Consider the following 27,096-nt stretch of genomic DNA (forward strand, 5'->3'; position numbering starts at 1 on the left):
CCCGGCAGAAGAGAATCACAGATATATTGTTCTACATCTCCCAGATGTTTGGATTTATTCACAGACTAATGATTAATCTCGCATGAAGAATGATAATATTATAACAGATCACAATTTTGGGGTAAAATTATTCAATTTTAAAAAAATATATATATAGCAATTACATTATTCTGACAAGAGCAATTTTTTGTTTTTTTCCTCCCTTTTCCCCATAAATATAACTTTGTTTTTTCATTCACATAGACGGAGGGCTTGTGTTTTGTGGGACTAGTTGTTGTCTGGAATTTCAACATTCAATTTAGCACATAAAGTATTGAAAAATGGGGAAAAAATCAAAGTAAGGTTATTATTATTTTTGTTTGTTTGTTTTTTTTTATGAACATTTAAAAAAAAAATGTGGTTTGTGAGACCATTTTCATCTTGCGAAGACCTAATTTTATAAAATGATCCCATTGATGGAGTTGTCGGCTTTTTCTTGTGGAGAGATCAGTAGTTACAAGTTTCTGGCACTTTACTGTCCTTTACAGCATTGACCCGACGTGTAATAGATTTATATGTAATGAAAGATAGTACTTATGTCAATGCAGCAGAAACAAATATTGTTTTACGCTTTTTCTTTTTTATAGTTGGCCAGAAAACCGCAGAACCTTAAGCAGAAAATGACATGAATGAGAACATCTGCCCGGCTTGTACCGGATCCGGGGGTGTTACGTACAAGGCGAAGGTCCCAGAATAAGGATTTGCTTCATTTTGGTGCAGAGTTTCTAGTAGTTTCTGGTTACTACTGTTACAGGCAGATGCCGTCTGCATAATACAGCCAGCACCGCCTCAACCCCTACATGCATGTGGACCCCGGCACAAACACTCCGGTACATCCTTTTATGATAAGACATTAATAATTCTACAATTATCACCCACAACTTATATACAGAAACCTCCCAACCGTCCCCGATCCAATGGGACTGTCCGGCTGTCGCTGGAGGTCAGGGCTATGTCCTGACGAGCTGTGTTCTGACAAGACAGTCTGTGTAGTACAAGAACGTCTCATGCCGTGCTGCTGTGATCGCTCCTGGAGAGGGGCAGCATCCGCTCCGTACGCCTCGTACATGCCCGGCTCCGCTCCGCACGCCTCGTACAAGCCCGGCTCCGCTCCGCACGCCTCGTACACGCCCGGCTCCGCACGCCTCGTACACGCCCGGCTCCGCTCCGTACGCCTCATACACGCGCGGCTCCGCTCCGTACGCCTCGTACACGCGCGGCTCCGCTCCGTACGCCTCGTACACGCCCGGCTCCGCTCCGTACGCCTCGTACACGCCCGGCTCCGCTCCGTATGCCTAGTACACGCCCGGCTCCGCTCCGCACGCCTCGTACACGCCCAGCTCCGCTCCGCACGCCTCGTACACGCACGGCTCCGCTCCGTACACCTCGTACACGCCCGACTCCGCTCGCCTCGTACACGTGCGGCTCTGCTCCGTACACCTCGTACACGCGCGGCTCCGCTCCGTACACCTCGTACACGCGCGGTTGCGCTCCGTACACCTCGTACACGCGCGGTTGCGCTCCGTACACCTCGTACACACGTGGCTCCGCTCCGTACACCTCGTACACGCGCGGCTCCGCTCCGTACACCTCGTACACGCCCGGCTACGCTCCGTACGCCTCGTACACGCCCGGCTCCGCTCCGCACGCCTCGTACACGCCCGGCTCCGCTCCGCACGCCTCGTACACGCCCGGCTCCGCACGACTCGTACACGCACGGCTCCGCTCCGTACGCCTCGTACACGGCCAGCTCCGCTCGCCTCGTACACGTGCGGCTCCGCTCCGTACGCCTCGTACACGCGCGGCTCCGCTCCGTACGCCTCGTACACGCGCGGCTCCGCACGAATGCCTCGTACACGCGCGGCTCCGCTACGTACGCCTCGTACACACGCGGCTCCGCTCCGTACGCCTCGTACACACGCGGCTCCGCTCCGTACACCTCGTACACACGCGGCTCCGCTCTGTACACCTCGTACACACACGGCTCCGCTCCGTACACCTCGTACACACGGCTCCGTTCCGTACACCTCGTACACGCGCGGTTGCGCTCCGTACACCTCGTACACACGCGGCTCCCCTCCGTACGCCTCGTACACACGCGCCTCCGCTCCGTACACCTCGTACACACGCGGCTCCGCTCCGTACACCTCGTACACACATGGCTCCGCTCCGTACACCTCGTACACACGCGGCTCCGCTCCGTACACCTCGTACACACGCGGCTCCGCTCCGTACACCTCGTACACACGCGGCTCCGCTCCGTACGCCTCGTACACACGCGGCTCCGCTCCGTACGCCTCGTACACACGCGGCTCCGCTAAGTACGCCTCGTACACACATGGCTCCGCTCCGTACGCCTCGTACACACGCGGCTCCGCTCCGTACACCTCGTACACACGCGGCTCCGCTCCGTACACCTCGTACACGCGCGGCTCTGCTCCGTACACCTCGTACACGCGCGGCTCTGCTCCGTACACCTCGTACACGCGCGGCTCCGCTCCGTACACCTCGTACACGCGCGGCTCCGCTCCGTACGCCTCGTACACACGCGGCTCCGCTCCGTACACCTCGTACACACGCGGCTCCGCTCCGTACACCTCGTACACACGCGGCTCTGCTCCGTACACCTCGTACACACGCGGCTCTGCTCCGTACACCTCGTACACACGCGGCTCTGCTCCGTACACCTCGTACACGCGCGGCTCTGCTCCGTACACCTCGTACACGCGCGGCTCCGCTCCGTACACACGCGGCTCCGCTCCGTACACCTCGTACACGCGCGGCTCTGCTCCGTACACCTCGTACACGCGCGGCTCTGCTCTGTACACCTCGTACACACGCGGCTCCGCTACATCCACCTCGTACACACGGCTCCTCTCCGTACACCTCGTACACGCGCGGCTCCGCTCCGTACACCTCGTACACACACGGCTCTGCTCCGTACACCTCGTACGCACACGGCTCTGCTCCGTACACCTCGTACACACGGCTCCTCTCCGTACACCTCGCACACGCGCGTCTCCGCTCCGTACACCTCGTACACACGGCTCCTCTCCGTACACCTCGCACACGCGCGGCTCCGCTCCGTACACCTCGTACACACGAGGCTCCGCTCCGTACACCTCGTACACACGCGGCTCTGCTCCGTACACCTCGTACACATGCGGCTCCGCTCCGTACACCTCGTACACACACGGCTCTGCTCCGTACACCTCGTACACACGCGGCTCCGCTCCGTACACCTCGTACACACGCGGCTCCGCTCCGTACACCTCGTACACACACGGCTCTGCTCCGTACACCTCGTACACACACGGCTCTGCTCCGTACACCTCGTACACATGCGGCTCCGCTCCGTACACCTCGTACACACACGGCTCTGCTCCGTACACCTCGTACACACACGGCTCCGCTCCGTACACCTCGTACACGCGCGGCTCCGCTCCGTACACCTCGTACGCACACGGCTCCGCTCCGTACACCTCGTACGCACACGGCTCCTCTCCGTACACCTCGTACACGCGCGGCTCCGCTCCGTACACCTCGTACGCACACGGCTCCGCTCCGTACACCTCGTACGCACACGGCTCCTCTCCGTACACCTCGTACACGCGCGGCTCAGCTCCGTACACCTCGTACGCCTCGTATACACACGGCTCTGCTACATCCACACTGTAAACCCCTCCTGACCCCACACATAAACTTCAGCTCATCCAGCACCATGACAACCAGCACAGCAGAGTCCTGCATCCACTGAGGCCCCTGATCATGTGACCCCTGACTCCTCCCCTCCTGTGACCTCATCACAGCTCCTGTGCGCACAGAGCAGCCATATATGTGGTGGCGGCTCTGCAGGTGGAGGTATGTGGAGACCCCATTACTGGGCGCAGGAGGCATTAACCCCTTCAGCACGGAGACTCTTTTGGGGTCTTGTGTTGCCCCTTTATAAGAATCATAAGGTTTTTGTTCTGTTTCCTGTAATAGATACATAGGACCCAACTATGGAGACAGGAAGGGAGGAAACGTATTGTTCTCATAGTACAGGACCCCTTTACTGGCCCACAGTGTAATGCCCCCATTATGCCCCTTATGCAGGATGTGTGATGCCCCCACACAGTGTAATGCCCCCATTATGCCCCTTATGCAGGATGTATGATGCCCCCACACAGTGTAATGCCCCCATTATGCCCCTTATGCAGGATGTATGATGCCCCCACACAGTGTAATGCCCCCATTATGCACCTTATGCAGGATGTATGATGCCCCCACAGTGTAATGCCCCCATTATACCCCTTATGCAGTATGTATGATCCCCCACACAGTGTAATGCCCCCATTATGCCCCTTATGCAGTATGTATGATCCCCCACACAGTGTAATGCCCCCATTATGCCCCTTATGCAGTATGTATGATGCCCCCCACACAGTGTAATGCCCCTTATGCAGGATGCATGATGCCCCCACACAGTGTAATGCGCCCATTATGCCCCTTATGCAGGATGTATGATGCCCCCACACAGTGTAATGCCCTCATTATGCCCCTTATGCAGGATGTATGATGCCCCCACACAGTGTAATGCCCCCATTATGCCCCTTATGCAGGATGTATGATGCCCCCACACAGTGTAATGCCCCCATTATGCCCCTTATGCAGGATGTATGATGCCCCCCCACAGTGTAATGCCCCCATTATACCCCTTATGCAGTATGTATGATCCCCCACACAGTGTAATGCCCCCATTATACCCCTTATGCAGTATGTATGATGCCCCCACACAGTGTAATGCCCCCATTATGCCCCTTATGCAGGATGTATGATGCCCCCACACAGTGTAATGCCCCCATTATGCCCCTTATGCAGGATGTATGATGCCCCCCCACAGTGTAATGCCCCCATTATACCCCTTATGCAGTATGTATGATCCCCCACACAGTGTAATGCCCCCATTATGCCCCTTATGCAGTATGTATGATCCCCCACACAGTGTAATGCCCCCATTATGCCCCTTATGCAGTATGTATGATGCCCCCCACACAGTGTAATGCCCCTTATGCAGGATGCATGATGCCCCCACACAGTGTAATGCGCCCATTATGCCCCTTATGCAGGATGTATGATGCCCCCACACAGTGTAATGCCCCCATTATGCCCTTAAATGTATTATGTATGATGCCCCACAGTGTAATGCCCCCAGTATGCCCTTAAATGTATTATGTATGATGCCCCACAGTGTAATGCCCCCATTATGCTCCTTATGCAGTATGTATGATGCCCCCACACAGTGTAATGCCCCCATTATGCCCCTTATGCAGGATGTATGATGCCCCCCACACAGTGTAATGCCCCCATTATGCCCCTTATGCAGTATGTATGATGCCCCCACACAGTGTAATGCCCCCATTATGCCCCTTATGCAGGATGTATGATGCCCCACACAGTGTAATGCCCCTTATGCAGGATGTATGATGCCCCCCACACAGTGTAATGACCCATTATGCCCCTTATGCAGGATGTATGATGCCCCCCACAGTGTAATGCCCCCATTATGCCCCTTATGCAGTATGTATGATGCCCCCACACAGTGTAAAGCCCCCCATTATGCCCCTTATGCAGGATGTATGATGCCCCCACAAAGTGTAATGCCCCCATTATGCCCCTTATGCAGGATGTATGATGCCCCCACACAGTGTAATGCCCCCATTATGCCCCTTATGCAGGATGTATGATGCCCCCCACAGTGTAATGCCCCCATTATGCTCCTTATGCAGTATGTATGATGCCCCCACACAGTGTAATGCCCCCATTATGCCCCTTATGGAGTATGTATGATGCCCTCACACAGTATAATGTTCCCATAGTGCCATAATCCCCCCCCCCACACACACACCTTATAATCAGTGGTGTAACTAGGGTCTGATGGGCCCCGGTGCAAAGATTTCGACTGACCCTCCCCTCCCCCTTCATCCTGATATGTCCCCTATCTTGGTATATATATCCCCCGTTTAATGTATAGAAAAAAAAATGAACTATAAGGCTATGTGCCCACGATGCAGAAAATTTCTGCTTCATTTCTGCATCTCCTTGCCCGGAAAAACACATGCGGAATTTGACACACGTTTTTCGCGCGTTTTGCACATGTGGATTTGCCATGCGTTTTCTAATGTATTTTAGATGGCAATTCTGCATGCGTAAGCGCACAAATAATGGACATGCTGCTGATTTTTGAGCGCATCAAAAACGCTGTGGAAAAACCCGCAGCATGGGCATTGAAAGTGCAGAATTCCATTGGGGACCATGGGGGAAGGATTGCCAAGCGTTTCCCGAGCGTTTCCGCTGCAAAAATTCCGCAGCATAAACGCTTGAAAAACGCATCGTGGGCACGGACCCTTAGGCTTAGTGCCCACAATGCAGAAATGAAGCAGAAATTTTCCTGAGCATTTCTGTATCTCCTTGGCAGAAAAACGCATGCAGTTTTTACATGCGTTTTTGACGCTTTTTTTTTTTTTTCCCAATGCATTTGCATTGTATAGGCAAATCTGCATGCAGAAACGCACAATAATTGGTCATGTCAGGATTTTTTCTGCGAGTTAAATCCGCGCAGAAAAAATCCTGACCATGTGCACAGAACTTGCAGAATGTCTTTTCTGCGCTGCAAATCTGCACCAAAAAACGCACCAAAAACGCATCGTGGGCACGCAGCCCTAGGCTGCGTGCCCACTATGCGTTTTTCAAGCGTTTTTGCTCCAGAATTTCTGCAGCGAAAACACTTATAAAACTCTTGGTAATACTTGCCCCATGTTCCCCCATGATAATCCGCATGTGCTGTGTACATGCTGCGGAAATTTCCGCTGCGGATTATCATTGCGGAAAAATACGCAACATGTCCATTAATTTTGCAAACACGCAGCGTAATCGCCGCCATTGACTTGCATTGGACCGCATGACATCCGCATCACTGCATCTGCACATGCTGATATCACACGGTTCAATGTGCGGATGGTACCCGGGTCTGGAGGAGAGGAGACTCTCCTCCAGACCCAGGTACCATAGAACCTGTAAAAAAAAGAATTTAAAATAAAAAAAAAAAAAGATTCTACTTACTTTCCGATGTCCTCCCGGTGTTTTCTCCGCTCCGTCTGGTCTGCTGTATGGGTTGCGTTGTTGTGACTGACCTGCCATGACGTTATTGAGTCATGTGACCTGTCACATGACTCAATGACGTCATCACAGGTCCTTCACACCACCGGGAGCCGCCCAAGACACCGGACGGAGCGGAGAAAACACCGGGAGTACATCGGAAGGAAAGTATAATCTTCTTTATTTTTTACCATTGTTATTCTTTTTTTTTTTTTTAACTAACTTGGTCACACTACTATCCATGCCTGTTGCATGGATTTATATAGTGTGAACAAGTTGTCAAGCACTTTTCCAAGTGATGCTAAAATCGCTTGGAAAAGCGCTTGATAACCTGCATGCAGAAATGCATGCAAAAACATTTGAGAAACGCTTCTACCTGGCGGGAAAAACGCATGTAAAAACAGCACGCCTTTTTCCTGCCAGGGAGAAGCGGAAAAAATATGCAGCATTTCTGCATCTTGGGCACATAGCCTTATACTTACCATGTACGAACTTAGAAGTCATGGGACCCCATAGCAGAAGTATAATGCACTCCCCATGGTCCTCCATATAGTATAATGCACAGCCCATAGTCCTCCATATAGTATAATGCACAGCCCATAGTCCTCCATATAGTATAATGCACAGCCCATAGTCTTCCATATAGTATAATGCACAGCCCATAGTCTTCCATATAGTATAATGCACAGCCCATAGTCTTCCATATAGTATAATGCACAGCCCATAGTCTTCCATATAGTATAATGCACAGCCCATAGTCCTCCATATAGTATAATGCACAATCCATAGTCCTCCATATAGTATAATGCACAACCCATAGTCCTCCATATAGTATAATGCACAGCCCATAGTCCTCCATATAGTATAATGCACAGCCCATAGTCCTCCATGTAGTATAATGCACAGCCCATAGTCCTCCATGTAGCGTAATGCACAGCCCATAGTCCTCCATGTAGCGTAATGCACAGCCCATAGTCCTCCATGTAGCGTAATGCACAGCCCATAGTCCTCCATGTAGCGTAATGCACAGCCCATAGTCCTCCATGTAGCGTAATGCACAGCCCATAGTCCTCCATGTAGCGTAATGCACAGCCCATAGTCCTCCATGTAGCGTAATGCACAGCCCATAGTCCTCCATGTAGCGTAATGCACAGCCCATAGTCCTCCATGTAGCGTAATGCACAGCCCATAGTCCTCCATGTAGCGTAAGGCACAGCCCATAGTCCTCCATGTAGCGTAAGGCACAGCCCATAGTCCTCCATATAGTGTAATGCACAGCCCATAGTCGTGCATGTAGCGTAATGCACAGCCCACAGTCGTGCATGTAGCGTAATGCACAGCCCACAGTCGTGCATGTAGCGTAATGCACAGCCCACAGTCGTGCATGTAGCGTAATGCACAGCCCACAGTCGTGCATGTAGCGTAATGCACAGCCCACAGTCGTGCATGTAGCGTAATGCACAGCCCACAGTCGTGCATGTAGCGTAATGCACAGCCCACAGTCGTGCATGTAGCGTAATGCACAGCCCACAGTCGTGCATGTAGTACTATGGCCTAGGGTACCATGTACTCATTGATTTAAAAAAAAAACAACACATTATACTCGCCTTCACTCTGTCGCGCTGCATATTTTTATGGAGCTGGCTGCTGACTTCAGCGTGCAAGCGACTGGAGCACATGATGTCACTTCCATGCGCCTCTAGTCACGTGTACGCTGACTTCATCTGATGGCCTCTGATTGGTCGGCAGCGTGTATTGTGGCACACGGACAAGATGGGAGTGAGGTAGTAGGGTGAATGAGGATCTAGGAGGGGCTGGGATATGCAAGGAAAGTAGGGAGCTGAGTAGGTGTAATAAATGTGCTAATAATATTAAATGTCTGCTGGCAAATGCAAGAAGTCTCGCAAACAAAATGAATGAACTGGAGACTCTTATATCGGTCACAGAATACGATGTTGTGGGTATTACGGAAACCTAGCTGGATGAAAGCCATGACTGGGTGACAAACATGGAGGGATATACTACATTTTAGGATATAGTCAGCAGTGGGGTGCCGCAGGGATCTGAACGAGGACCGATTCTTTTTAACCTCTTTATTAATGACCTTGGGGATGGGATTGAGAGTAAAGTGTCAGTTTTTGCTGACGACATCAAACTATGTAGAATGTTAAAATCTGATCTTGACATTATGATATTGCTGAACGATCTGGATAAGATGACTGAATGGGCAAACACTTGGCGGATGAGGTTTAATGTAGAGTAATGCAACTAGGTCGGAGTAATTCTGTTGCTGCATATACATTATATGGGAGTATACTTGGGACTACAGAACAGGAGAAGGACTTGGGTATTCTGGGTACAAGTAAGCTGAGCAGCAGTACTTAATGTCAAGCAGCAGCCACAAAAGCAAACAAGACTGTAGGATGTATAAAAAGATAAGGAAGGTTGAACTGGATGCACCTAGGTCTTTATTCAACCTACATTACTATGTTGGTATGAATGTGTGTCCGAGGACACACATCTAGCTGAAACAGGGGCTAGCATTGGCTAGGCCCGGTCGTAGCGGTGACCGCGGTCATTAAGCCTCTAGATAAAATACTCCCACAGTACCTACAGCATATAGTTACAGAAAATAAAAGGGATTAACAAGAGAACTTGCTACACCGATCGCAGAGACGATTCAGTTTAGCTGAAGGAGAGCACTTCAAATGGCCATTTTGTAAATGGGGGTTCCTGCATACATGATGTGTATCTCTCATACATGGACCAGGTTGTGGGCTGGTCTCAGCACTTCATGATTTTATGGAATCCCCAACTTATGTGATAACGCCTCTCTGGATGATCGCAGAAGTTGTAGATTGACACCATACTTTCCATCAGGATTTTATTTTTACTTAGAGACCAAAAATGGCATAGCTGTTGTCAGTTATGTGGCCACTGTGCCTTTATGGCTCATTGGCAGAGGGGCTACAGTTATGAGAAAATATGTATCCTTTTCTCTGGCTAGCCCCGGTGCTGGAAATGTATGTGTCATTAATATCAGATTTTTGTAAATTCTAATATTCTATATTTTCATTCGGAGACTTCCTGACTGCTGAAGCTCTGCTGATGAAAGGAATGTGTATGCTGGGTGAACATGGCTATTTCTAAAGAGTGTGAGATATCCCTTTTATCCTTGATAGACCTTTTCCTGTCTGAACAGATAGGTTAATCTGCACTCTTTGTCTATGCACAATACACATCCTCATAGTCTTTTCCCTACAAGAACCTCTTGCATGTTAATTAAGCTGATTCACTGTTTGGCCACATTCAATTTCCTACTGGTATTAGTTTCTTGTTTAAGTCTTGGAGACTGTCAGCTGTTTGTCTTACTGGAAAACCTTGTGAGGTGTCTACTTTAATCCTCTTACTTCACAAGGGACGGCCTGCATGTTGATTAGGCTGGTTCACTTCACACTATAGGTAACACTGTTCAATAAGGCTTTTGTTTCCGGCATGAAATTGGGTGAATCTTATCGGAATTGTCATGCTGAGAAATAACTTCAGAATTGCTCTATCACGTAAGATTTTTGAGAAAAATGCAATTATGTATGCATTGAATACTGTCAAATTTGTGGTGGCATGTGATATTCCGAATTCAAAAGTCAGAAACAGCGATCAAGTTTAGAAATGTTTTGCCATTGATTTTCTTTATAATCACTGTCCCATAATTCACAGGCAAGATTCCAACAATAGTCACCCAGCATCGAGGGCCTCCACCTCCCCTGGTACCTTTTTTCCATCTGGGAAATGTCTTGATGAAACCTTTCACCATGTTCATCACTTACAGTGCCTAGGTTTGTTGGGAAAAAGTCAATGTGTGAATGAAGGAAATGTATTTTAAGTGATATGTTGCACTTCATTGACTTGTAAGCCTGAAGAAAACTTTCAAACTGTTCAGCATAGTTTGGCACCTTGTAGTTGCCTAGAAAGTTGAAAACGACATTCTTGAAGGCCGACCATGCTACATGTTCTGCACCATGCAGAAGACCATCAAAGAAAGGCTGCATGCCCACTATGCGTTTTTCAAGCAGACCCGGGTACCATAGTACCTGTGAAAAAAAGAATTTAAAATAAAAAATAAAGATTATACTTGCCTTCCGGTGGCCCCCGGTCTCCTCAGCGATTCGTCCGGTGTGTTGGGCGGCTCATGGAAGGTCCTTTTAGACCATCGCGAGCTGCCCAATACACCGGTCGCATCGCTGAGGAGACCGGGGGCCATCGGAAGGTAAGTATAATTTTTATTTTTTACCATTCTTATTCTTTTTTTTTTTACTATTACTTGGTCACACTATATAAATCCATGCCGGTTGCATGGATTTATATAGTGTGATCAAGTTGTCAAGCACTTTTCCAAGTGATGCTAAAATCGCTTGGAAAAGAGCTTGATAACCCGCATGCGGAAATGCATGCAGAAACGCTTGACAAGCGCTTCTACCTGGCAGGAAAAACGTATGTAAAAAAACGCATGCTTTTTTCCTGCCAGGGAGATGTGGAAAAAATATGCAGCATTTCTGCATCGTGGGCACTTAGCCTTACTATCATTTACTAGCTCTCGGATTTGTGGGCCAATGAAAACACCCTCTTTTATCTTTGCATCACTGATGCATGGAAACTTCTGTCGCAAGTAAGCAAAGACTTCAGTTTGCTTGTACATTGCTTTGACAAAGTTCTTCATTAATCCCAGTTTGATGTGCAAAGGTGGAAGGAATATCATCTTTTCATCTACCAATGGTTCGTGTTTAACATTCTTCTGCCCTGGAATAAATTTATTGCGTAGTGGCCAGTCCTTCCTGATATAATGCGAGTCTCTTGCGCGACTGTCCCATTCCCAAAGGAAACAACAGTACTTAGTGTATCCCATCTGTAAACCTAATAAAATTGCAACTACCTTGAGATCACCACATATATTCCATTTGTACCTTGAGTATTGAATGTGCATCTGCATATTCTCATAGGTCTCCTTCATACTGATCGACATGTCCGATAGGTATCGAAGAGTAGACATTGCCATTGTGTAGCAAGACAGCCTTAAAACTTAAGGCCAATGAATCAATGAACAGTCGCCATTCTCTTGGGTCATGGTCAACTCCAAGGACAGAAAACAATCCAGTAATATCACTGCAAAAAGTGAGACTGTCAGGTTGACTGAAATATTTTTTTAAATCTTCATGACGACTGCAAAATACTGAAATTTCTGTACCTGGCTGCAACAGATTCCACCCTTGCAACCTTGATCCAAGAAGTTCTGCCTGACTCTTTGATAAACCCAAATCTCTGACCAGATCGTTGAGTCTTGCTTGAGATATTAAACGTGGAGCAGTTGATATTGATGGTTCGAAATCTGAATCAGCAGCAGATTCCATCTCTAATGAATCAACCATCATTTCATCGCCCTCTTCTATTCTCCACACCGGCGGTGGTTTTGGAACTGGCAGACTTTCATCGTGTTCCAGTGGTCTAATTGCAGAAGCGAGCTTGGGATATTCAATAGACCTCCTGTTCTTAGAAGGAAAAACCGGATACATTCGTCATGCCGAAGGAAGAATCGGTTATATGGTCCTTCTGCTCCCTCCCGATCATTGGAATGACAAACGGCATCTATGGTCGCACACCCTTCAGCCAAGACCTCAAACTCGTAGCGCAAGATGAGCAGCATATATGAGTAGCCCTTGCTCTGTCTTGGTCACAAATTTTGCATCCAAAATATAACTCCTATGTCTTCTTAACAACTGCAGTTATACTCCTTTTCTGGGCTTTAAGGGTATAATCTCCACATGTATAACAAAAGAGATCACTACTATTGCGACATTGATGCGACATTCTACAACTCATTACTTATTAAACAGTTTTGCTCCTTATGAAATTTTCTCAAAACAGAAGAAACTCATGAAGATTACAGCGTCGTTACTGCTGCTATTATATAATGCTACCAAAGTCTGACAGTTGTGTCTGGACGTGCCTGAGAGTGCACAACTAATGCAGTGCATGATTGGACAGGACTTAAGTGCTGTATATTATAATAAAGAGAGTCCATATTATGAATTCCATTGGTTATTTCTACAAAAAATACACTTCTGAAATAAAAAGTTTAATATAAGTGCCAATTTATTATGCACTATGTACTGTCCTAATCATAATCGTAAAATTAAAATATCTCGGGAATGGTACATGCTACCGAAATTCTGATTTACATTTCTGAAATCAGCGCCTCAAAATATGTGGACAACATGTTTTAAAACAGGAAACAGAAAAAAAGTTAAAATTTGTTGACCAGTGTAATTTGTACAATCCTACACCTAAGAGTGTCAGCTCAGATTGCAAATGACAGAGGGAAGGAGGGAGGGGGGCGATTAACTTCAGAGATTTTTAATATTTTCTATGACATATCCAGAAAAAAAAAACACTGTACATGGAGATATTAGCATCAAATCACTCCTGTGTTGGTGTTCTTACAAGCAAACTTTTATACATGAGATCTAACTTGATAAAAAGATTACAGCCTGGGAAAGATGGGAAACTTTCATATAGATGACTAGTGGTGATGTAGTCAGTGAAGGACTCTGGCCAAATATGTTTCTGGAGTTATAGTAGAAGATGTCATCCTCATCATGTAGTTATTTCTCATGTCACGTGTAATGAATATCTCCTGTAGTATTGCTAATGCCGGTAAATGAGTCGATAATTAGCGTTATGGAAGATAAGTCTATGAGAAACTTATTCAGCTGCAGACTCCGAGGAAGAAACTGCTTGTTGTCTGTGGCCTAAAATATATAGGTTTCATTAGTACATGACAGGGTAAAAAGCAGAATGTTGTAAACCAATAAGAATACCATTGCTGCTTGGGTCCCCCACCAGTCTCTGTATTTCCTGCGTACTTTTGATTACAGCTACCGCTAATCAGTTGGCTAAGCAGTGCTCAACTTAGCCAGTGATTGAGAGCATGGAGGAGATGTCTTTTTCTGCAATTCAACTTATGTTCAAATCCATACAAGACTAGAGAATACAACATCTACACCTTCTATCTCCTGATATATTTCCCTTATTGTGTCCAGTAATTGTATTATTACACGGAATTCTTTATGATGTTCCATCGTCTCATTGTCTTCCTATTTAGGTCACTACAATATCAGATCCTCTCAGTGGACATCTTCTATATTGACAGAATTTTTGTGAATCACCCATCAAGGATGGATATGGACAGAGACAAGATGGCGGAGAGGATATTACACCTCACCCTAGAGATCCTCTTCCGGCTTACTGGAGAGGTGAGAGATTCTGATGACGTCACATTACATCATTCTTATCTATGGGAATAACAGATGGACAGAACTGGAGAGGTGAGGACTCTGGAAATGTCTATAGTGAGATTTATTAATGTGTCTCTCCATAACCAGGATTACACAGTAGTGAAGAAGACCTCTAGTGAGCGCTGTCAGGATCCTGTGTCTGAGGGATGGGGAAGACCCCTAAGCCCAATCACAGGGCCTCCATCTCAAGCCTTGATACATGAGGACATCAATGACCAGAAGATCGTAGAACTCACCTATAAGATGATTGAGCTGCTGACTGGAGAGGTGACACTGCTGGGAATGCTGGGACATTATACAGTAACACTATTAAGGGATTGGGGGGATGACGGTATCATTGTATGTGTCAGGTTCCTATAAGGTGTCAGGATGTCGCCGTCTATTTCTCCATGGAGGAGTGGGAGTATTTAGAAGGACACAAAGATCTGTACAAGGGCGTCATGATGGAGGTTCCCCAGCCCCTCACATCACCAGGTAATAGACAGGAGTAAATACACACGGCCTATAATTATCTGTATGTAAAGAATGAATTCAGTCCCTGTATGTGTTTCCTCCAGATCTATCCAGTAAGAGGACAACACCAGAGAGATGTCCCCGTCCTCTTCTTCCACAGGACTGTAAACAAGAAGATCCCAATGTTCCTCAGGATCATCAGGTAGATGGAGAGAAGGTGTCATGAGATCTCCCCTATGATGTGTAGACGGCTGTGAAGGTCTTGTGCTCAGTCTTGTTTTATCCACCAGTATTATATGTTTTATACTTGTGTAATGAGAACGGTGGAGATGACAGGATTAGAGCTGATCATAGATGTGACTTCTCCATCTGTTTGTGACTTTTACAATATTTGTTTCAGGGTGAAGATCTGACCCATATTGATACTACAGAGACATATGTGAGGGGTGATGAGTGGAGTAAAGAGGAGATTCCTACATATGACTACCCAGGTGAGTAGTGACCACTAAATGCAGAGAAGTCACAGATTCTTCTCTGTCACCAGCTATGGCTGCTTTATCGGTGATGTAGTCTGGCCATATCATAATCGTGTGATCGCCATTTTGCCACTAGAGCATAACATTCGCCTCCATATGAAAAATGTTCTAATTACTTGGGGAAATTGTGAAAGCTCTTTTCTATGGAACTTACAATCTGAAAGATCCACCTACCCCCTGGAATTAGAAGATGCTGAGCGTTACCTGTCCAGATGACAGCGTGCGTAGAATGTGCTGACAAGTTAGAAAATCACTTGAAGAAAAATATTATGATGGGTCTGTAAGAGAAAGCGGAGGGTAATGATGCTGTTGGCTTCCTAGATCCCTGATATCTTATTGGATGAATCTACCTTCTCTCCCTTCTGTGCTGCTGAATGTCCTCATATGGTCCCTACAAGACCAGGTCCAGTCTTTCTGGCCAAACTTCACTTTTATGATCGACAACATTAAATGTGCAGTGAGGGCCAAGTGTGAATTTCTGTACAATAACTACAGAGTTTCCCTTTATCCTGACTTTACACTTTATTTTAAAACCAACTAACTTCAAACAGGATTGCGATAAACTACATAAAAAAACATTACACCTGTGCCATGATATATCTCTAAGCTGTGCGTGGCTGATGGCTGTAATATACATTTATTCTCGCCTGCAGGAGATGTGTTGGCTCCAGCCCTGGTTTCATGGATTCACTCAACGTCCTAAATTCCATTATGTTTTCGATCCTAAGGAATTCAGATTACTGCACAATCTCTCCTGAAATGGGGGCGCTAATACTTTCTCTACTGTTCTGCTCAGGACTCATAGTAGCTCCAATGGTCCACCATAAATGAGTCCAACTCCGGTTTAGTGTTGGAGTTCTCCCCTTATACATAGGTTGTTGTTGGGGATGTAACATAGAATAAAAAAAAATATTTTTTTTCACAGGTTCCTTCGCACTCCGCAGCCAGTTTTGTGTTCCTAATCAGGCTCCATTTTTCAAATCTGACGTGTGTCACTTTATATGGTGATAACTTTGGAATTCTTCACAAAGGATAATAGGAAACAAAGGGCCTTACAAATTATTTTCCAGCTTATTTATTTATTTTACTCGCTTATATACCGTCATTAATTCCACAGCGCTTTACAGACCTTATCGGCACTGTTCTCATTGGGGCTCACAATCTACATTCCCTATCAGGATGTCTTTGGAGTGTGGGAGGAAACCGGAGAACCCGGAAGAAACCCACGCAAACACGGGGAGAACATACAAAGTCCTTGTAGATTTTGTCATTGGTGGGATTTGAACCCAGGACCCCAGCGCTGCAAGGCTGCAATTCTATAGTCAAAGTATTGTCTGATCTCATCAGACAGTACTCACAAAGGTGAACACCACCAAATTACAAGTAAACAATTAGGAAACGGAAAAGGGTGTGAGTAAAAGTGAAATTCTTTATGAAATAATAATATTAAAACCTAGTAAATCATACATCCCATTAGGGATGTATCATGGATCATGATTATATAAATGGAGTCCTGATCCACTAAATTACTGATAGTCAGACGGTGAATCAAATTATTAATAAAATAAGCCCCTAGCCAATGTCCCTTATAATTGATGGCTGAGTTTATGCTTACAAAATGAATGCCATAGATTATATCAAGGGTGTGCTGAATTATGATAGTATCCTCAGCCAGGAGAGATTTTATTAAATAAAGGATCAATTTTCCTGTGTGAATTCAATAGTAAAAAATTCTCCTAGCCCGTTGGATACACTCCCCATATTATAAAGTGACTTCAAAAGTGTGGCAGGTCTGATAGATATAAGTGTAATGAGCCCTTGTACAGAGGTTATCAGGGCACACTATTACACCTGTCACACAATCTGTGTAATGGATCCTTAATAATTCCACTCGCAGCTCCAGTAGTGCTGTCGGCAGTGAAATAACTCCGGCAATATAACAGGCTTAGCCAGCTTAAGAGCACAAGCGGCTCAGCTATGCCACTGACCGTCTCTCTCACGCTGTCTGCACAAGAATTGATGGTCAGCAGGAGAAGCAAGCGATCCCACTAAGTCACGATCTCCTGGTTGTGCAGGAGATCCAACACTCTTTCTGCCGATTTAGATATCAGATGCGGCTAGCATATGCCACTATCGGCCTCTCCCACGCTGTCAACACGTGTGTGGGTATGATCAGCGTGAGAGACAATTTCAACTATGTCAACAGTCTGTCAGATCTAACAGAGCTGACAGCTAAAACAGGGTAAATCTGGTTTTATGCAGCACTGTAACACTGCACTCTAGTGCGGTCAAATATGGCATAATACTGTCTGATGAAACTATTAGGAGTCATCCCTGACGCGCGTTTCGCCGGGGATTCCGGATTTTTCTAAGGCTGCAATGCTAACCACAGAGCCACCGTGCTGCCCATGGTGGCTCTTGATCGCACAATACCCTATATACGGTTGTACACTACTGTCTGAGCACATGGCAGGTTAAGAAGGAAAGGAGCGCCATTTAGCTATTTGAAAGCAGATCTTGCTGGAATAGTGTGCAGACACAATACATTGGGAGCACTGTTCATGGTCACCTGGCAGCTCAAACATGGCCACCACGAACAGGTTTGGCACTATCTCCTCTGTTTTCTAGAGCCCAGGGATTGGTTGGCTCAACATTCTTTAACCCCTTTACATGGATCTGGACTTACACAGAGACCCCTAGGCTTGGGCCTTGGTGTTACCTGCTGTTCTGTGGTGTGAGATGGGAAGAAGAATAGTCAGGTAGCCGGGTCAGAACTAGGAGGGCAGAGAAAATACAAAATCAGAGGACACAAGAGTAGTCAGTAAACGGGCCGAGGTCACAACAGGAAACAAATCCACAAGCCGGGAGCTGATCACAGAGGACTGAACCAGAGGAGAACAAGGCTGTATCTGGCAGCTTCCGGCAATATGCTTCCAGCTTTAGTAGGGTGCGGTGCTTTCCAATTCTCTGAAGGAGGGCGCAGATTACTCCAGCTGGACAGCACACACACCCATACTGCCAGACTGGATGGTACTACTGGTCCCAGCAACCCTAATCTTAGTGGCTGGACAGAGCCTGCGCCTTCCAGAGCTTCTGGTTCTGACGTCTCCTCCATCACCAGCGCAGTCTGCAGGATGAATATCTGTAGGTAATGATTCACCGCACAATCCTTTTGGTATGCGAACAGTTTATTTCACATATGGTGATTCAGACATAAGCGCTGACCTAAAAAGGTGCAGGGATATGCGACACATATCAATTTTAATGTTTCGACCCTGTCAGAGTCTTATTCGTAATGTCGCTGTGAAAAAAGAGAAACAATACATAAATGTGAAGACACTTGTATATAATTTCTGTATATATGTAAATATATATATATATATATGAGCCTTTCATATGCTCATCATGAATGTACTTGTAATTGTGTGACAATCTTCAGCGGCTTCTAGGACATCCGTCCTGCAGGTAAGCATTGCTGATATTCTGGCCTCATGGTAAGTCATTGGTAAAAAGATGGGACAATGGAAGCAAAAAGATTAATGATTAAGTGGAGGAGCAAAGGAGCCGGAGGAGGGCCAAGGAGAAGAATGATAGAGCTTAGGTGGTAAAGAAGTTAGGTATCAGGGCAGAGACATAAGGAAAATGGGTCACCAAATAGATGCGTATAAAGTTATGTTAGGTATGGGGCAGAGACATATGAGGAATATAGGTCCCCACTCAGATAAGTAATAAAGCTTATTAAGTAACAGGGCAGAGACATATAGGGAGTACAGGTCCCCAAACAGATCAGTATAGAGTCTTGTGGCCAGGTGGCTTGCCTGACGGCTCAAAATGTGCTGGGTGGGTACCTTTAATGGAGCTGTGAACAGGCGCTCCCGCACCTTCATCTTGTGCATCTGTCTCTTGTTGCGGTTGGAGGGTTTATGTATGTTTCCGTGATTACCGCCAGACCGTAAGTGCGTGCGCTCAAACTCCCCCCCCCCCCCCCCCCTGGAAGTTGCATCACCGGCAGGTGATGTGGCAGGGAGAGTGGGTCTGTTGAGGCGGACCTGTCCCCCCGTATGGCCGTGTCACATATGTAGCATATCCATGGCGTCTGGTGAAGACTGCGCATGCGCGTTAGGCTATATGCGATAGTTCTGTTATGGTAATTTTTTTTAGAGAGGAGTAGCGCTGGCAGGTAGGCCTATTATTCCTGCAGCAAGTGGGACAGTATCCTCACACTGTCGGGGAAAGTGAATGTACAAAGTATGTATAATAATTCACTAGCGCTGGAATAAGACTGGAGATATACTAATGAGATAAAATATGCGAATGTATTAGTATTTGTTTAAAATACATTACAAAAGTAAAATCTGGGGCATAAATAGGATAAAATATAGCCTGTCGGAGATACGGTCAAATGTGGAGGGTAGAGTGGTGGGATAGTAATTTTCCTCCTGTATTTCAGATAATTTGTCCGGTTGAGGTTCAGTAGTTTCTTTCCTAGTTTGAAGACAAATGGTTTAGAATGTGGTGTGAAGATAGCAGGTCTGATTGAGGAGTAACCGATCTTACCTGCTGGTGAGGAAGGAAGGATGGTTAGTGGTCCTCTGTGTTGGTGTATTTTCTCGGTGGTAGAGAAAACTAAAATATTGAAAATTAGTTAATTCCAAAATTATGTCTACAGGTAAGGGTTTGGTGGTACCACACCTACCGGGAAGAAAAAGAGGATGTTGGTAGATAGCTTTATAGGAAGCGAGTTACGATTGTCCAAGTGATCTTTTTGGTCCCTTGACTTGGAGAATCAAAGAAACAATATAGGTAAGGTAAAATAGGTTAGAATAAAAAACATATAATTTTATTAGGAATTGTAACTTTTAGTTAAATCAATTACCTCTGGAAACAGTCCAGGGATGACTTGAAGAGAAAAGTGCTTATTATGGCGCGTTCGTGGTGTAATCCATTTTAAACTGATAAAATATACAAATGTTTTAGTATCTCATTAGTATATCTCCAGCCTTATTCCTGCGCTAGTGAATTATTATACATACACAGTTCTGTTATGTTGTCATCATGGCGTATCGATGAGGGGCAAAAGTGAGGTTGATCTGGGTGGGGGAATAAAATTGTGCTGGTTGGGTCAATTAGTGCCGTGGATGAAAGGAATAATTGGGGGGGGGTGTGTAAGGAATGTATGAAACTAAATAGTGTGAGGCCATGCCCCTTGTATGTAATTAGGTTTGCTAGAATGATATATGGGAGCTGTGTGTAAGAGGGTGAGGAGAAGGGGAGAGGGGAAGGGGTGGAGACTGAGATTGGAGGGGGAAGCCAGGGGAGAGAGGAAGGGGGTTTCTGGAACTCACCTGGAGAGGAGGAATAGGAGAGGTTGTAGAGCTGATCTAGTGTGTCTGAAAAAAAGATAATCAAGTTAGCCAATCTATTTCATGGTTGAGACCCTCTGTCAGTGTCTTTTGGGTGTGTATCCAGCACTTCATCTGGGTACTTGTTCGATCACCTGGAACCTGAGTTGTGATACTGCATGCCTGGCGCTGGAGAAATGATGGGATAGTGGTAACAAGGTTTTGCCGCAAAGAATCGTGGATTTATGGCTGGCAATATGGTCCCTGATGTGTTGAGTAGTTTCCCCTACGAATAGTAGACAACATGGGCATTTGATTACATACACCACAAAGTCAGATTTTCTGCAGAATGAATGAGGACAGGTATGGTGAAAGAAGCAGACGTCACAGCAGCGGATCTCAGAGGAGATGGGTCACACCATTTGCAGAAGCCCTAATATGACAAAATGGCAGAAAACCAGAGCAGTAGAAATTCTCATAAAGTGACTCCATTTTGAATATTATAACCCTCAGTGAATTAATCTATAGGAGTAGTGACTATTTTGACTGCACAGCCACTTTCCGGAAATTAGCACGCAGTGGATGTTGGAGAGTGAAAATTGCAAATATGCCATTTTATTACCCAACACCTAGTGCCGAGATTGTACTCCAGGAGACACACACCGTAAATTAAGTGGGTTCTTCTCACTATAGTAATGCCAAATACATGGATGATAAATGTGTTTTGGGTGCACTGCAAGGCTCAGAAGTGAGGGGGAGATCTGACTTTGGGGGAGTGGATATTGCTGGATTGGTTTATGGAAGCCATGTTGCTTTTCAAGAGCCTTTGAGACACTAATAATGTGGAAACCTCTGTTTTTCCACTGACAGATGATGGACCTGAGTGGGGACTTGTTTTTTGTGAGATGAGTAGAAGTTTTTATTGGTATTATTTTCACCTACATAACATTGTTTGGTGGCTTTTGATTCCATATTTAGGATCCAGAATGAACAAACAGTTGAACACCACGCTCCACTGGTTCATCCTATGAGGTTTTATATTAGGCTGTTAACTGTCATTGTCTTGGTAAATCATTCAATGTTTTTACATAACTTGCCATTTCTACAGACACTTTAAGTAGAAATGTTCAAAAATTTAAAATTCAAGGATATTTTATTAAAAAATAATTTGTGTTATTCTTGGCAGATGACTGTACCAGGAGATCAGAGGGACAGCTGACATCTTCAATTTTTAAATCTGATGATCTTGAGATCCCACAGGATACAAGTGAAGTAAATGCCATTACTCCAGATATACCATCATCCCTTCACAGCAAAGATTTGTCATCTGATTCTTTAAAACAGGTCCTGTCTTCTGATTCATTGCTGACTACTAAGGAAAATCATTGTCACAAAAGAGACATTAAAAAACAAACTGCTCCTAAAGCAACAAAACCATTCTCACGTTCAGAATATGGAAATAGTCTTCTCAAAAAGTCTTTTCTTAAGCATCAAAAAACGTACACAGCAGAGAATAGATTTTTTTGTTTCAAGCAGGGGAAATGTTTTAACCAGAAATCAGATCTTGTTAATCACCAGAGAAGTCACACAGAGGAGAAGGCATTTTCATGTTTAGAATGTGGAAAATGTTTTACAGAGAAATCAAGTTTTATCAGACATCTGAGAACTCACACAGGGGAGAAGCCTTATTCCTGTTCAGAATGTGGAAAATGTTTTACAAGGAAATCAAATATTATCGTACATCAGAGAACCCACACAGGGGAGAAGCTTTTTTCCTGTTCAGAATGTGGAAAATGTTTTACAGGGAAATCAGATCTGAACAAACATCAGAGAACTCACACAGGGGAGAAACCATTTTCATGTTCAGAATGTGGGAAATGTTTTGCAAGTAAATCACATCTTAATTCACATCAGAGAACTCACACAGGGGAGAAGCCTTTTTCATGTTCAGAATGTGGGAAATGTTTTACAGAGAAATCACATCTTATCAAACATCAGAGAACTCACACAGGGGAGAAGCCTTTTTCATGTTCAGAATGTGAGAAATGTTTTAACCATGAATCAGATGTTGTAATACACCAAAGAACCCACACAGGGGAGAAGCCATTTTCATGTTCAGAATGTGGAAAATGTTTTTCAAGGAAATCAAATCTTGTCAAACATCAGAGAACTCACATAAGGGATAAGCCTTTTTCATGTTCAGAATGTGGGAAATGTTTTGGAAATAAATCAAATCTTATTGCACATCAGAGAACTCACACAGGGGAGAAGCCATTTTCATGTTCAGAATGTGGGAAACGTTTTGCAAAGAAATCAAATCTTGTCAAACATCAGAGAACTCACACAGGGGAGAAGCCATTTTCATGTTCAGAATGTGGAAAATGTTTTAACCAGAAAGCCCATCTTTATAGCCACCGGAGAACCCACACGGGAAAATGCCGCAACTACACCCAACTGGTCTCTGTATAGACTAAAAAGACCCTAGCTGCACAACTTAAAAAACCACCTCAGATCTAACTTCGTAGTAGGCAATTGAGGGTTTTCTTGTACCTCCTGAGGAACCAGAGGGGAGGCCGCAACACACTGTCAACAAGTGGAAAGGAAAGTGTGAAGTAAGATTCAAAAACTGTGGGTGAGAAACTAAAACACATTCATATAGGGCAAAGAAGTCAAGCTAAGGAGAATCAAAAATAAAAGGAACAAGTATAACCTCCCAGAAACCTAACTGTGGAAGAAGGAAAAGCTGCTGGAAGGGAAAGCAAACAGACAGAGAGGATAGTTTCACCTTTTTGGTGAAACTTACAAAATTCATCCTCACCCACAATTACTTTGAATTTGATAACCACATATTTCTACAGGAGACTGGTACAGAAATAGGAAGTATAATGGCTTAACAGTATGCAAATTTTCATGACCAAGCTTGAGTGTGACTTCTTGTCCTCCTGTCACATCAGGCCTCTGGCCTACTACTGTTACATTGACGATAGTTTAATCATCTGGACATATTCTGAGCAACATCTAAAGAAGTTTCTTGAACACTTTAATCAATTTCATCCCACCATCAACTTAACACTCAACTACTTCTGTACTGAAATTAACTTTTTGGACACCATCATTAAGTTACAGAACAATGAAATAGAGACGTCCATGTACCAGAAGCCAATTGACCGTCCAACATCCCCTAAATGGGTCAGTTTCCATACAAAACACATAATCTCTATTGGCTACAGCCAGGCCATCCGATAATGTTGGATATGTTCCAACCCTATGGACAGAGGCAAACACCTTGGTGGCCTCAGAAACACCTTTTTGAACCAGGGCTACCACCAAACAACAATTGAAAACCAGATTATCAAGGAATCATCTACATTTCAAAACTAAGCAAGAAAGCAACTGGGTGCCTCTCGTAGTCACCTAAAATCCAAATCTGGAGGTGCTAATGGGAGCTTCATGGAAATTACAACCATTATTACAAAAAGATGCCCGATTGCAATCTATATTTCCAGACCCCCCACTTCTGTGATTTAGGCAGTCCTCTCCAACAGCTACAGGAACGTTTCCCTGCAGCCAGAAAAAATGTAAAACATGTCTATTTATAATGACCACTAACAAGATAAAGATTCCCAACTCAAATCAGGAGACAACCACAAGATCCCAGGTGCTTTCAGCTGCATTACATCTAATATAGTGTACTTAATTATATGTGCCAAATGTTCAGCTGGGTGTTTGTGTGTAGGTAAGACAGGGCAAAAACTTAGAACAAGGATGAATTCTCATCGCCACCCAATAAAAGAAAAAAGAATAGAGCTACCTGTGGCCAAACATTTTTTATCCCTGATCACAGCATCGTGGACATGAAATTACTTGTATTAAAATGTAACTTCAAATCTCAGAGAGACAAAAAAATTTGGGAGTACAATCTTATGACAATCTTTGACCTAGTGTCACGGGTGTATCAGAGGTGACAGGTAGTCACCCTGCAGTTGGTTGCAGGAGATCTCTATGTTTGGCATTACAGACATCTTAGATGAGAGGCTGTCTCTAAGACCTAGCTACTACCTCCCTCTGGCTAATTAGCTCTCTGGCCTGGGTGTATAAATAACTGGTGTGTCTGAGAGGGAGGTGCCGGCTATATTCATTTCTACTTGTGAAGGCTTTGCAAGAGAAGTACTGCGTCATCTCTGGAGCTTGAGGCCAAGTGTGCATTTGTCTGGACTTCATCTAAAGCTAAGCAATCTCCCCCCTGTTTGTTTACCCTTGTTGTCTATAGAGTTTAGTGAGATTGACTAGTGCTCATCTCCTCCCTTCCCTAGCCTTAGCCATACGCCAGGGAAAGCCAGGGTGAGGCACGCGTGCGGCAATTGGCGAAGAGCCAATATAGTGACGGTAGTTGAGACAGGGTGACCAGACTAGGAGATATCCATTTCCCCCTTTCCCTAGTGTCTGGGCTCCCTTTCCCTCTTCCCTCTGTGTTCACTTAGTCGTTACCACATCTGGGAAAGACTACATCTTAGTCTTTCACACACTCAGAGCAGCAATGAATGTATGTATATCGCATGTATTTATGTCTTTCTACATCAACTAAGGAATGTGCTCCTCAGACCATTTTGGGAGCATCACAATCATGGACCAGACCTCAATCACAGGACAATAAAACGTTCACACTCCTTATCTATGAGCTGCGTCAATATTTATGGCCACAACTGCTTCTCCCTCTCCAATACTGATAGTTCTGCTTCATATCACTTGTCTTATCTATTGCATTATTCCTGTGCCCTGCTGTGTATGAATATGTGGCTCTTCAGATTGTGTTATAGTATGCGTGATGAAGAGACCTGAGTAGTCTTGAAAGCTTGCAATTTACCATCTTTTCAGTTAGCCATTAAAAGGTATCAACCACTGAGGACTCTCAAATCTTAATATTTTTCTATCTACTGGCTAACACGATACAATTAGGCTGCGTGCACACGATGCAGAAATGAAGCAGAAAATTTCTGCAGCATTTCTGCATCTCCCTGGCAGAAAAAACGCATGCAGATTGTGCATGCGTTTTTCCTGCAGAATACATGCGGATTCACATGCGTATCCACATGCGTTAACACATGTGTTTCCGCATGCTGACTGACGAGCACTTTCCAGGCGATAGCATCACTTGGAAAGTGCTGGACAACTAGGTCACACTATATAAATCCATGCAAACGGCATGAATTTATACAGTGTGACCGTAAAAATAAAAAAATAAAGCTATACTCACCCCCGATGCCGCCGCGTGTGCTGTCGCGCTCCTTCCTGGTTCCTTCCTGGCTTGCCGGCATCTCGCGAGACAGCCTGCGGTCACATGACCGCGACGTCATCTCAGGTCCTGGAAGGAGAAGCGCTGCAGGGGCCGCCGGACAGGTGAATATCAACTTTATTTTTTATTTTATTGTTTTTTTTACAGGTACAATGGTACCCAGGTCTGGATGAGAGTCTTCTCTCCTCCAAAACTGGGTACCATACGCACATTGAAACGCATATTATCCGCTTGTACAGATGTACAGACACGGATTATATGCGTCTCAATGCAAGTCAGTGGCGGCACTTCCGCTGCGCTTCCGCAAAATTAATGAACATGCTGCGGATTTATGAGCGCTGCAGAAACGCTGCGGAAAAATCCGCAGCATGTGCATTGACATTGCGGAATGCCATTGGGGACCATGGGGTGCGGATTACCATGCATTTTTGATGCGTTTCCGCTGCGGAAATGCATCGTGTGCACGCAGCCTAAAACATATTTTTTTCTAAAATTTTTGCTAAACTTGAGAAATGTGTTTTTTTTTTTCTGTCCAGGAAATTTCATTCATGGGGTTCATTTTATCGGCTGATGGGTTTAAGATGGATCCAGGGAAGGTTTTTATGTTATTATGGTTTTCATCCCCATTTTGGTGAATTTTCTAAGATAAGTTCTGAATGTCCTGGGGTGGAGTTCGTCATACAGAAACATAGGGATGTTACATACAGTACAGACCAAAAGTTTGGACACACCTTCTCATTTAAAGATTTTTCTGTATTTTCATGACTATGAAAATTGTACATTCACACTGAAGGCATCAAAACTATGAATTAACACATGTGGAATTATATACTTAACAAAAAAGTGTGGAACAACTGAAAATATGTCTTATATTGTAGGTTCTTCAAAGTAGCCACCTTTTGCTTTGCTGACTGCTTTGCACACTCTTGGCATTCTCTTGATGAGCT

At 45.2% G+C, this 27,096-nt stretch overlaps 2 protein-coding genes and 1 pseudogene across 2 annotated transcripts in view; 2 read left to right on the forward strand and 1 right to left on the reverse strand.

Moving 5' to 3' along the window:
* LOC141182573 (uncharacterized) overlaps positions 1 to 26,578 on the forward strand; it is a 258,948-nt gene extending 232,370 nt beyond the window's left edge. Inside the window, exon 7 of the mRNA XM_073660726.1 lies at positions 22,043 to 26,578. Coding sequence (XP_073516827.1) covers positions 22,043 to 23,325 — 1,283 coding nt within the window. The 3' untranslated portion in view covers positions 23,326 to 26,578. The remainder of the gene's footprint in view (positions 1 to 22,042) is intronic.
* Positions 1 to 27,096, reverse strand: part of LOC141182572 (uncharacterized) — a 449,915-nt pseudogene that overhangs the window by 284,785 nt on the left and 138,034 nt on the right.
* LOC141182677 (uncharacterized) overlaps positions 3,845 to 27,096 on the forward strand; it is a 57,210-nt gene continuing 33,958 nt past the window's right edge. The window contains exon 1 of the mRNA XM_073660829.1: positions 3,845 to 3,900. The gene's annotated coding sequence lies outside the window, so the exon portion shown is untranslated. The remainder of the gene's footprint in view (positions 3,901 to 27,096) is intronic.

The sequence above is a fragment of the Phyllobates terribilis genome, unplaced genomic scaffold, assembly GCF_046119375.1.
Source record: "Phyllobates terribilis strain yellow unplaced genomic scaffold, ASM4611937v1 Scaffold_35__1_contigs__length_13245226, whole genome shotgun sequence".
NCBI lineage: Eukaryota > Metazoa > Chordata > Amphibia > Anura > Dendrobatidae > Phyllobates > Phyllobates terribilis.